At 49.4% G+C, this 12675-nt stretch overlaps 1 protein-coding gene across 4 annotated transcripts in view; it reads left to right on the top strand.

Annotated features, from left to right (window-relative positions):
• The window catches only part of DDX31 (DEAD-box helicase 31), an 88149-nt gene that overhangs the window by 67399 nt on the left and 8075 nt on the right, over window positions 1–12675 (top strand). For 3 of the 4 annotated variants that reach the window (XM_053282623.1, XM_053282622.1, XM_053282621.1), the window contains one exon: window positions 8599–8773. The exons of the other annotated variant lie outside the window; for it this stretch is intronic. In XM_053282623.1, coding sequence (XP_053138598.1) covers window positions 8599–8773 — 175 coding nt within the window. The remainder of the gene's footprint in view (window positions 1–8598; window positions 8774–12675) is intronic. 4 annotated transcript variants of the gene reach the window in all.

Genomic DNA, 12675 nt, shown 5'->3' on the forward strand with positions numbered 1-12675 from the left:
AGTCGTAACCTTGTTAGGACTTTTAATTCCTCTAGATAGTCAAGTTCGACCGTCTTCTCGGCGCCCCGCCAGGGCCGTGTCTGACCCCAGCGGGGCCGATCCGAGGACCTCATTAAACCAGCCAGTTGGTAGTAGCAACAGGCAGTGTGTAATAAAGGGCAGGGACTTAATCAACGCAAGCGTCCACCAAACTCTATGGTAAACATGGCTGCCGGCTGCCCAAAACCAGTTTACATCGCTCCTCCAAGGAGCCCCGAGCAGTTTATCCGCACCACAACCCTGTGAGGTAGGTTAGGCTGAAAGCTAAGTTTCATGGCTGAAGGGGGATTTGAACTCAAGCCTCCCTGGTCCTAGCCCAGCACTCTAAGCACTATTCCACTGTGCTGGCTCAACCAGGGCACTGTGTTTCTACAGCTCAGAGGACTGAGGCAACCCCACCTTACCCGCAAATTCAGTGAAACGCAGGGTCACTGAGAAGAGGAGCGCTGAGAAGAAAATCCAGCACGCTGGTTGGCAGAGTCCTTTCTGCTGTGTTCCCCTGCATTAGAAAATGGCACAAATGGTCAGGGAGGAGAGCTGGCCTTGTGGTAGCCAGCATGAATCGTCCCCTCTGCTAAGCAGGACCAGCCCTGGTTTGCATTTGAGTGGGAGACTATATGTTTGCTCTGTAAGATACTCCCCTCAGAGGATGGGGCCGCACTGGGAAGAGCATCTAGGTCCCACGTTCCCTCCCTGGCAGCATCTCCAAGACGGGGCTGAGAGAGGGACTCCTGCCTGCAACCTTGGGGAAACCGCTGCTGCCGGTCTGTGTAGACAACCCTGAGCTAGCTGGAGCAAGGGTCAGACTCGGTTCAAGACAGCACCCTGTGTTCCTAAGCGTGTCGACCAAACCCATATTGGTCTTTCTGTGTGATGCAATTTGAGACATTCATGAAGGCAGATGTGATCTTCTGTGCCTGTGCCAGGGTCTGCATGCGTCAACGGCTCCCGGCGGCTGCGTCCGGGAAACAGCCGCCCGTGTTTTGCGCCGAACATCCAAATGCCGCCTCTCTGTGTTTTTCCCATTTGTGTTCCGCACGAGGCGCCTCATCTCTCCCTCGCTCCATATTCTCCTCTCCGCATATGCAGAACCGCCAGTGCCGGCTGCCTTCCATAAACCGCCCGGCTTTGCCTCCTCGGCCCGAGCCAGGAATGGTGAATAATTAACGCAGCAGCTGGCTTCTGCTCTGATGGCAGAAAATCAAACAGAAACGGGCGCCAAAGACACCGTGGCGTCTTCGCTTTCTCTCTCCCCTGACCTCCCTCCGCCCTCCTCTTCCATTTTTTGACCTCGTCAGCGTTAATAACCAATGTTGGATCATAGGTGCTGCTTTTTCTCGACTGCGACTGACTGTCCTTCAAACTTGGACCTTTCTTTCTTTTTGCTTGTTTTTAAAGTTGGTTTGAAAGACTTGAAACATTTGGGGACTTTTTGATTTGAAATTGTGGTTTTCCAACCACATCTTAGAACATAGGGAGCTGCCGTCTACTGAGTCAGACCCTTGGTCCATCTAGCTCAGTACTGCCAGCTCTGACTGGCAGCGGCTCTCCAAGGTGTCAGGCAGGAGTCTCTCCCAGCCCTATTCACCATCTGCCTGTGGGTTTCTCGGGGGCATCAGGTGGGTCACTGTGTGAAACAGGGTGGTGGACTAGATGAGCCTCCTTGGGCCTGATCCAGCAGGGCTGTTCTTATGTGCTTACTTTGAGATGCTGCCAGGGATTGAACCTAGGACCTTTCATATACAAAGCAAACGCTCTTCCACTGAGCTGCAATCCCTCTGACCTCAGGATCCTCTTCTTACGTGGAACAGAGGAAGCGGCCATATCCTGAGTCAGACCCTTGGTCTATCTAGCTCAGTATCGTCTTCACAGACTGGCAGCGGCTTCTCCAAGGTTGCAGGCAGGAGTCTCTCCCAGCCCTACCTGGAGATGCTGCCAGGTATTGAACCTGGGGCCTTCTGCATGCAGACATACCGATGCTCTTCCACTGAGCTATGACCTTCTCCCTTAAGGGGAATCTCTTCCGGTGCTCACACATGTAGTCTCCAATTCACATGCAAACCAGGGCAGACCCTGCTGAGCAAAGTGGGCAGTTTTTGCCCACTACCACCAGACCAGCTAACCTCAAGGCTGCTCTTTCAGTCTCAGTGCTCCTTCCGAAAGGATGGGTTTGTTGTTCAAAAACCACTGGGCAGGAACGGCTGGGCGGGCAGGAACAGAATTCTCTGCTCTGAACTCGAGAAAGAGTCCCAGTGGCTCCAGTGGGATTTATTTCTGAAGAGAATGGGGCTGTGGCTGGTGCTTTCATCACCCTGCTCTGGATCCAGCATCCTTGGTTGGAATGTAGCGAACACGACCCATTTCCTTCCCAGCAGAATCCTAGAGGGTTAAGTGTTGGAAGGGACCTTTGAGGTCATCTAGTCCAGGGATTCTCAACGTTGGGTCCCTAGACGTTATTGGACTCCAGCTCCCATAATCCCCAGCCCCAGTGTCCTTTGGTTGGGGATTATGGGGTTGGAAGTCCAACAACATCTGGGGACCCAACGTTGAGAATCACTGATCTGGTCCAACCCCCCCTGCTCCGCACAGGAATCTGCTTCAGCATCCCTGGGAGATGGCCCCCGAGCCTCTCTTTGAAAGCCTCCAGTGAAGAGACCCCACCATTGCATGAGGCAGGCTGTTCCGCTGTCAAACAGCTCTTCCAGCCAGGGATGTCCTCCTCATGTCTTTCCTGAATCTGCTTGAATCTCTGGAATGGCTCCAATCTTCTCAGAAGCAGCAGACAAGACTCTTCTCAGGGGAGCAACAGCAGGAGCGAGGTCAGGTCCTCACCTCTTTGCCTGGGGGCTCCCCAGAGGCATCTGGTGGGCCACTGTGGGAAACAGGATGCTGGACTAGATAGTCCTTGCCCTGATCCAGCAGGGCTGTTCTTCTGTTCTTAGCACAAGGCTGCTCCTTCTTACAGCACTGACATGTTGCTCCTTTAATGTGGCCTTTGGCCATTGTGGCGGGGGGATGATGGGAGTTGTAGTCCCACAACCCCTGGCATGGGTGATGGGGACGGGCCATAGCTTAGGTCACCAGAGCTGCGTCTAGGTAATTTTGGAGCCTGAACCTAAAGGCCTTTGGTGCGCCCACCCCCACCTCCGCAAGTTAAGCATCATTCTCCTACACACACACACACACACACACACACACACACGGTGACACATACACAGTATTTTTAACACATGGCTTCTTGAGGACACAAACAGCAACTGTGAACTCACAAGAACATCGGGCTATAAAACGGGCTTCTTTGTTTGTTTGTTTGAACATATTTTTCTACTGCCCGAAACATACGTCTCTGGGCGGTTTACAACAAAAACAGAAGAGTTAAAACATTAGTTAAACCAGATAAATGACAACAAAGAAACTGAAACATTGGTTCAAAGAAAAGACAGCAAAAAGTTAAAACATTACAACAATTTAAAACCTTAAAATCGTATTTTAAAACAAGGTCAAAACTATTAAACTGGTATTTAATTAAAAGCCTGGGTGGAAAAAATGTGTCTTTAAAGATTTTTCTAAAAAATTTAGGCAGATAGGCATTTGCAGAAACATTTCCCGGTGCCGTGCCGGCCAGTGTTACTGCATGACCACACCACCTGGGACAGACGAAAGAGGGTTTGTGGAGGCCCTGGACAGCATGCTAGTCAAGTCATTTCCCGTTTTGCTATGCGGTTATTTTAATTTGTTTGACATGATTTTAGGTTTTTACTGTAAACCGCCCAGAGATTTGACAACAAAAAATAAACTTAAGGACATCTTTGTTGGAAAGTCGTATACAGGGGATCACATTTGCGGGAAATTCCATGACCACTGAAGCCACAATATTCGCGTACTAGACCTAATAACCCTTGCTAACTGAGCAAAGAGACACCTTTTAAAGTGGTGATGCTCTTACATTTAGCAGGGGGAGAGCAGCAGGCCCTATCCATCCCCAGCACAGCATCCCTCCGGTGGCTGTTGCTGGGGTCTACCTTTTGTCTCTTTTTAAGCCTGTGAGCCCTTTGGGGACAGTGGACCATTTTATTTATGAATTATTAACTTCTCTATGTAAAGCCCTGCTAACTGGGCAAAGAGGCACCTTTTACCATGGTGATTCTCTTTATTGAGCAGGGGGAGAGTAACTGGCCCTCTCCACCCCCAGCACAGCACCTCCAGTGACTGTTGCTGGTGTCTAACTTGTATTTCTTTTTAGATTGAGAGCCCTTTGGGGACAGGGAGCCATCTTATTTATTTATTATTTCTCTGTGTAAACAGCCCTGAGCCATTTTTGGAAGGGCGGTATAGAAATCGAAATAATAATAATAACAATAATAAATAATAATAAATAACTGCTTTGAGAATTTTGTTGAAGAGTACGAATATACATATTTTGTTGAAGAGTACAAATATACATATTCGTAGCAGTAATATATAAATGTAAATAATAATAATAATAATAATAATAATAATAACAACAACAACAATAATAATAATACAAAAAAGAGGGTTAAGGTTCCTTAGCTGGCTCTCTGTGCACCAGTTGAGAAGCACACAGGCTGTGCCGGTTGAGAAGCAGCCTGAGAGTGGGTTTGAACCTCCTGGAGCAGACCGCACACGGCTTCTCAGTTTGCATGGAGTCTGCTCCAGGTGCTGTATACAGCCCTCAATGGATTGGGCCCCGGATACCTTAGGGACTGCCTGCTCCCAGCTGAATCTGCCCACCTGACGAGATCGGCTGGGAGGGTTCTGCGCTACGTGCCAACCCCTACTGAGGCCCGTTTGTCGAGCACGTGGGACAGGGCCTCCTCGGGGGTTGCCCCCAGGCTGTGGAACTCACTTGTGGCTGAGATCTGCACGGCTCCCTCTCGCCCAGCCTTTCGGAGGAATCTGAAGATTGACCCTTTTTATCCAGGCTTTTGGCCAGTGAGCAGTCCTACACCCTTTGAACACTTTTCGCTGTATTTGATCTGTGTTTATGTTTTTAATTGAATTTTTATCTTGCTATTAACCACCCCGGGGTCTTCAGACCAAGGGCGGCATGGAATAAAATAAATAAAAAATAAAGATACCAATTTAGTTAGGGGTAAAGCGGTTTTCCTAACGGGAAAACCCATGAATGAGCAAAACTACCCTTGCGATAATCAAATTGGCACATACGAACCAGCCGCCCATCGCTCAACACGTCTGTCTATTTATGTAGAACATCTCTATATCAATGGAGCTAGCGTAGTGTAGTGGTTAGAGTGCTGGACTAGGACCGGGAGACCCGAGTTCAAATCCCCCTTCAGCCATGAGACTAGCTGAGTGACTCTGGGCCAGTCACTTCTCTCTCCGCCTAACCTACTTCACAGGGTGGTTGTGAGGAGAAACTCAAGTATGTAGTACACCGCTCTGGGCTCCTTGGAGGAAGGGTGGGACATAAATGTAAATAAATAAATTAAATAAAACCACCCCATATAAAATCCCCGGGCCATTTACCATTTTAAACATGACAACAATACAAAAAACATGAACGTAACTAAACCAATTTAAAAGATAGATTTCTAAAAACACTAAAACTTAAAAAGAAAACGCCAAAGCTACAGATTAAAAGCCTGATTAAGCAGTATGTGTGATCAATGAGGACTAGGGACCTTGGAGGCAGGACGGGGGAGGAGATGCTTCGACCAGCCTGGCACATTCCTGTGCTCTCCGCCCTGCCAGAGTGTGTGGCTGGAGTGTGTGTCTGAGAGCTCCCTGTGTGATGAAAAGTTGGACCGAAAGACGTGACCGAGCATCTCAAAATACCAAACATTACCTTCGGAAAGGTTGGTCCCTTCGAATTCCGCACACACACCCCATTCCCCACCTCCAGACGAATCTCTAAAAAATTGATGCTGTGAAATGAGAAGAGGGGTTGAGAATCACGTTCCTCCGTTCCTCCCTCATTGATTGGGAAATGGAGCTCGCTTTGCTTGGCAAACAGAGCTTTGATGGATTCCCAGGGTCCTTCCAGGAACTGATCTCGCTAAAATGACACTTTTATTACTGTTCCTAAACCCCAATCTCCTGCCACCGCTGAGAGATTAGCCGTAAGCTGTGGGCAAACGTGCCGGTCTAGTGGCTCAGCAAGGAAGGGCAAAAGGGGCTGGGGGGTGGGTTCGGATTTTGACGCAGGCGGGGGAGGCTTGGTGGGGCGGAAGTCAGCCTGCAATGAGGCCAAGGTGATCAGCGAGGGAGCGGTCCAGAGCAGCATCGCAGGGGTGTGGATGAGCCTCCATGCCGTAAGAATCCCTGTCCAGAATCGGCCTATCTAGTCCAGCATCCTGTTTCCCAGAGTGGCCCACCAGGTGTCTCTGGGAAGCCCACAGGCAAGAGGTGAAGGCAGGCCCTCTCTCCTGCTGTTGCTCCCCTGCAGCTGGGATTCAGAAGCATCCTTCCTCTGGAAGGAGCCTCTGGGCTGTGGTGGAGCAGAGAAGACCGGACCTCTCCCCATCCTGGAGGTAGCCTATAGTCCTCTGAAGCGTGGCTGCTCCGTGAATTTGTGTGACCCTTTTAAAGCCATCCAGGCTGGTGGCCATCACCACATCCCGTGGCCGAGGATGCCATAGTTTGTGGGTTATACGTTGTGTGGAAAAAGTACTTCCTTTTTTTCGGTCCTAAATTTCTTGGCTATCCGTTTCATGGGGTGACCCCTGGTTCTAGTGTTATGCAAGAGGAGGAGAACTTCTCTCTCTCTATATATATGCTCTCTACTGATAAGAAGAGCCCTGCTGGATTAGGCCCAAGGAGGCCCATCTAGTCCAGCATCCTGTTTCCCACAGTGGCCCACCAGATGCCACTGGAAGCCTACAGGCATGCCCTCTCTCCTGCTGTTACTCCAACTGGTACTCAGAGGCATCCTGCCTCTGAGGCTGGAGGTGGCCTATAGCCCTCCGACTAGTAGCCGTTGCTGGACTTCTCCTCCGTGAAGTTATCCAAACCCCTCTTAAAGCCATTCAGGTTGTTGGCTGTCACCACATCTTGTGGCAGAGAATTCCACATGTCCAGAATTTTATAAACCTCTACCATGTTCCCCCGTAGTTGCCTCTTTTCCAGACTATAAAGTCCCGAGTGCTGTAGCATGCAAATATATCTCGTATGCAAATAGATGAGCATTCAGATTACTGGGGCCGTGCCAACTTGGGTGGCCAGGTAACTGTTCCGAACAAATCTCGTGCAAGTACAAATATGACAAATATGTACATACTGCTTTTAAACAAAAGACCCCAAAGCGGTTTACATAGATATAAATAAAGAAATTGGCTCCCTGTCCCCCAAGGGGTTTACAGTCTGAAAAAAGAAACGTAAGAGAAATCCCAGCAACAACCACTGGGGGGATTCCTTGCTGGGGATGGAGAAGGCCAGTTACTCTCCCTCTGCTCAATAAAGAGAATCGCCACTTTAAAAAGGTGCTTCTTGGCTCAGTTAGCAGGGGACAACTCCCCCAAAGCGGAGGGATGTCATCAAATCACTATAGCGCAAGTGCGACCGTGCAGCAAAGCTCCAGTGGTTAGAGCGTTGGACTAGGACCAGGGAGAACCAGCTTCGAATTCCCATTCGGATGTGAAACTCACTGGTGCCTCTGGGCCAGTCACTTCTCTCTCGGCCTGTCCTACCTCGTAGGGTTGTTGTGAGGGTGAACATAACCACACACACAGCTTGGGATTCCTTGGAGGAAGAGCAGGAGTGAGTGAGTGAGTGTGTGCTGTCAAGTCAGTGTCAACTCTTAACAACCACATAGTGTAGATAGATTCTCTCCAGGATGATCTGCCTTCAACTTGGCCTTGAAGGTCTCTCAGTGGTGCCTTCATGGCTGTTGTCATCGAGTCCATCCACCTGGCTTCTGGTCGTCGTCTTCTTCTCTTGCCTTCAACTTTTCCCAGCATTATGGACTTCTCAAGGGATGCTTCTCAAGCATTATGGACTTCTCAAGGATCTTCGCATAATGAGTCCAAAGTCTGATAGTTTGAGCCTGGCCATTTGTGCCTCGAGTGAAAATTCTGGATTGAGTTGTTCTAGGATCCATTGGTTTGTTCTCCTGGCTGTCCATGGTCTCCTCAAAAGTCTTCTCCAGCACCCAAGTTCAAAAGCGTCAATACTTTTTCTATCTTGCTTCTTCAAGGTCCAGCTTTCACATCCATAGAGTGTCGTGGGAAAAACCATTGTCTGGACGATTCTAATCTTTGTAGGTGTAGACACAACATGGCATCTCAATATCCTTTCCAAGGCCTTCATTGTAACCCTACCAAGTGCTAGTCTGCAGCGTATTTCTTGACTGCTGGATCCTTGATTGTTGACAGTCGGGATAGAAATGTAAAAACAAATAAATTCTGCAAGTGCTTTTTTTAGTCAGGGTATCGGCTGTGGCGTCTTTGTTTTGGAGCTGAGCTGGAGGTCAAACTTTGCCAAGGGGGTGTCCAAAGGGAAAGGCCAGGAGGTGAGGAAAGCCATTCTGGTCTTCAGTTCAAGGAAAACCCCAACATGTCTCCTCCTTTTCTTGTTTTTCAGCTCTGCAGTCCTTCATTCGGTCGTACGCCGCCTACCCCGCCAGCCTCAAGCACGTCTTCCACGTTCGCTCGCTCCATCTGGGCCACGTGGCAAAGAGCTTTGGTCTCCGAGACGCCCCCAGCAACCTCAGCGCCTCCGCTCTCCCAAATCAGCGGAAGAGCCGGAAACCGAAAAGGTAGCATGACGCAGCTTCTGATTCGCGGCCGGCCTAATCTGAGGTGGCCGCTTAAACCTGTCCGTCCCTAAAGAGCTTGGCTCTGGCACAGCAGTTCTCAAGCATGGGTGCCTAGATGTTGTTGGACTATGGCACCCATCACCCCCTGCAGCCAGGGGCGTATCTAGGGTAGGGCAGGCAGGGCACGTGCCCCGGGCGCCACTTAAAGGGGGGCGCCATTTTTCAAAAAAAAAAAAATTAAAATGGCTGCTGAAAACAAAATGGCCACCGCGCATGCTCAAATGGCCTCTGTGAGGCCCTAGGCCATGCCAGGCCTCGCAGAGGCCATTTGAGCATGCGCAGTCACCATTTTGTTTTCAGTGGCCATTTAAAAATTAAAACAAAAAACAAAAAAACAATGGCCACCGCACATGCTGAAATAGTCCCTGCGAGGCCAGAGAGGGGAGGGGAAACCTTTGCAGACACCCCCCCACAGCCTTTAGGAAGCCCCCCGAAGGGGCTACAGGTATTTTTTTTTAATTTTTTTTAAAAATAAATAAATAAATTTAATTTTTTTTAAAAAAAATAATATAATATAAGTCACTGTACACATATTCAGTTTGGCACTATGTACAGAGAATCAGATGGGTGTCAGATGTTTGGACAGGGGGCGCAATTTCAGTGCTTGCCCTAGGCACTATTTTCCCTAGATACGCCTCTGCCTGCAGCAGCCGCCACTGTGGCAGGGGATGATGGGTGTTGTAGTCCAACAGCATCTGGGGATTCTCTGCTGCAGCGCATTTTGGGCATTTCTTTTCCCCACATGAGCCTGCCTGCCTCTTTCATCTTAAGGCCCCCCCCCGGAAAATAATGTCTGTGAGGGTCTAGAAACAAGGCAAAGACCTGTGTTCCCTCTAACGGGGATTCCCACATGCTGTTGACTACAACTCCCAGCATCCCCAGCTGCAAGAGCCTTTGCTTGGGGATTATGGGAGTTGTAGTCAACAACATCTGGGAATCCCTGTGTTGAGGGGACATTCGTGAAGACCCTCTCAAGGAAAAGGAAACCTTTTTTCTTTTTTCTTTTGGTCCCATTGAAGCAACAAGTTAAACACTTAGGAACTGCCTTGCTGTGTCACACCAAGCAGGTCTGTCTAGCTAACTGTTCTGCTTCCAACAGAGGTCAGCCTGATGAGGCTGAAGGTGATTTCCCTGCGCAGTGCTGGGGAACTCAAGGGTCCCCTTCCAACTCCTAACGCTCCAGGCTTCTGTGACCTTTGCCGTTGCTTCTTCCCAGAATGTTTGGAGGTTGCTGCCATTAAGCATGGAGGCTCCATCTGCTGCCACTGATAGACCTATCCCCTGTGAGCGCATCGAATCCTTTCCCCCTTTTCCTTTTTCAAAAACCATCTAAGCTAGTGGCCGTCACCTCATCTTGGGGCAGCAAATTCCATAAGCTACTTACGCATGGGGTCAAAAAGGACTTTCTTTTCTCTCCTGAATCTGCTGCCCCTCCAGCTGACCCCAAACTCTCCCTAGTATCCGGAGAGACGGAGAAAAAATGTCCCCTTTCCACCGTGTTATAAACCTCTTCCCGTTCCCACTCTGTGCAGCCTCTTTTTTAGACTGAAAGCCCTCAAATACCTTTGCCTCTCCTCATTCCTGTTGACCCGGGAGGCTTTCCCAGGCCTTCAAAGGACCGCTTTAAAAATCGAACGCCGGTTCCCAGCTGTTGTAGACTACAACTCCCAGAATCCCCCGCTGCAATCGCTTTTGCTTGGGGGTCATGGGAGTTGTGGTCGAACACAGTTGTAGACTGCGTTTTATGTAATCATGCTTTTAATTTTTATATATCTCCTTTTTTTAGAAGGACGGTCTACAATTATTTATATACCGCCATTTTTAGAAGGGTCAATCAATCAATCAATCAATGTGATTGATCAATCAACTGATCAATCAATCAGTCAATCAATCAGTTAATACTTTCGTGTTTGCCAGTTGCCTTACTGTATTTACCTAAATCCAAGACTAGTTTTTTCCAAGTTCTTTGATGTTAGAAACTGGGATAGTGGTAGTGGTGGTGTCGCCTTAGATTTAGCATCTTCTTCCTTTTGGATAATGAATATAACCCATATTTAACCCCTGTTTTTTTAAGGGGGGGGCGTCTTAAATTCAGGGCCGTCTTCTGTTCAGGTAAAAACGGGTAACTTCAGTTTGAAGAAAGGCAGGATAAAGGGAGGAAACGTGGTCATTAAAAACAAATCTAATTCTCTGTTCTCTTGGAAATTTTCTTTCTTTCTTTCTTTCTTTCTTTCTTTCTTTCTTTCTTTCTTTCTTTCTTTCTTTCTTTCTTTCTTTCTTTCCTGGGGGGGGGCATTTCCCCCCACCCTTCTTTTGGGCTTGTTGCAAACTCCGCCCGGCCAGTATCAGCCCTGCAATTAAAGCCTCCTTAATCCACCTCGCGCTTTGCAGGCCTCTGACATCTTTCGCTCAGCCCAGGCAAGAGACAAAATTAAAGAAAAGCCGAGGGAGTGGGGGGGGGCAGCATTGTGCCCGCATTGGGAATCCACCAGGGAAGGGCTGTGTTTTTCACTGCCGGCTGCTTCGGCTGACCCTCGCCAGCAGATGGGCAGCAGGAGCCGAATGCCCCAGCGAGCGGGGGATTTAGCCGGGCTTTCTTTCCCAAAGAATAGCCTGATTAGCCGATAAAGAGCATGTAAGATGGTTTGGGGCAACCTTTGATGTCTCGCTGGCCCAGCAGGGAACAGGGTGACGGCTGACACCAGTGTGTCACCGGATTACAGCAGCCGGCGACAATGCATCCCTCTGTTCCTGAGATGTTGTTACTCTGTTAAGGGGCTCCTTTTATTATTATTTTTATTTTTTGCTTTTTGGTGGTGGTGGTGGTGGTGTGGGGGGGGTCCTTGTTCCTCTTCCCCGCCCAATTACAGCTGGGTTGCAGTTGGAGCAGCATTTCCCCAAACTTCTGGAACTAGCCGAGAGCCTCTGGGTTAGATTAGGATCGGGGTTCTCAACATCCAGTTGTTGGACTACGGTTCCCATCATCCACAGCCACAGCGGCCGATGAGGGCCAGGGCACTGGGGGGGGGGTGAGGCGCTTCACACGGTTGCTGCGAAGCACCCCGATGTGGTCTGTGGGGAGAGCGGGGAATGGGGCGGCGGGGAATGGGGACCACGTGACCCCTGGAAAGGTCCCGGATGCCCCGTACGAGCGTGCAGAGCATCCTCGAGAGACCCCCGAGCCCTGGAGGCTGCTTGCAGCCTCCCAGTCGGGGGTCTACTCGTGTGTCGCCGTGCGCCATGGTGACACATGAGCAACCAAATGAGGTCAACAGAGCGCATGATCGTGGGAATAGCCTCTGTGTGTGTGTGTGTGTGTGTGTTTGTGTGTGTGCGCCCTAATCAAAAGTGAGCCAGAAACAGTTGCAATGTTGGATCAGTGTTCCCTCTTTTAGGGATCCCCGGATGCTGTTGACTACAACTCCCATGATCCCCAAGCAAAGCCTATTGCCGCTGGCGATGCTGGGAGTTGTAGTCAACCGCATCTGGGATGGGAACCCCAGTTAGAGGGTACACTGTGTTGGACTGAAAAACTCAAGGATTTAGGGACTCAGAAAGACCCGAGTTCCAGTGTGTGTGTTCTCCCTAACAGATACGGTCACAGACCAGCAGACCGTGTGAGCCAAACAAAAAGAACAAGTAGGTAAGCAGGAGAGAATTATAACGATATCTGTACAATGCAGAGTAAAATTCATACCCCTTTCACTACTGAGCTCACTATGCAGAAGCTGGCATTTGTTGCATGGTTTTACTTGCAATCAAACAAAACCTAGCGACATTTAGTGATACCTCAATGGTGCAACCCTGATCCTAACCCCACAATCGCTTTTTAAACTTTAAGC

Source organism: Hemicordylus capensis, chromosome 17 (genome assembly GCF_027244095.1).
Source record: "Hemicordylus capensis ecotype Gifberg chromosome 17, rHemCap1.1.pri, whole genome shotgun sequence".
In the NCBI taxonomy this organism is placed as follows: domain Eukaryota; kingdom Metazoa; phylum Chordata; class Lepidosauria; order Squamata; family Cordylidae; genus Hemicordylus; species Hemicordylus capensis.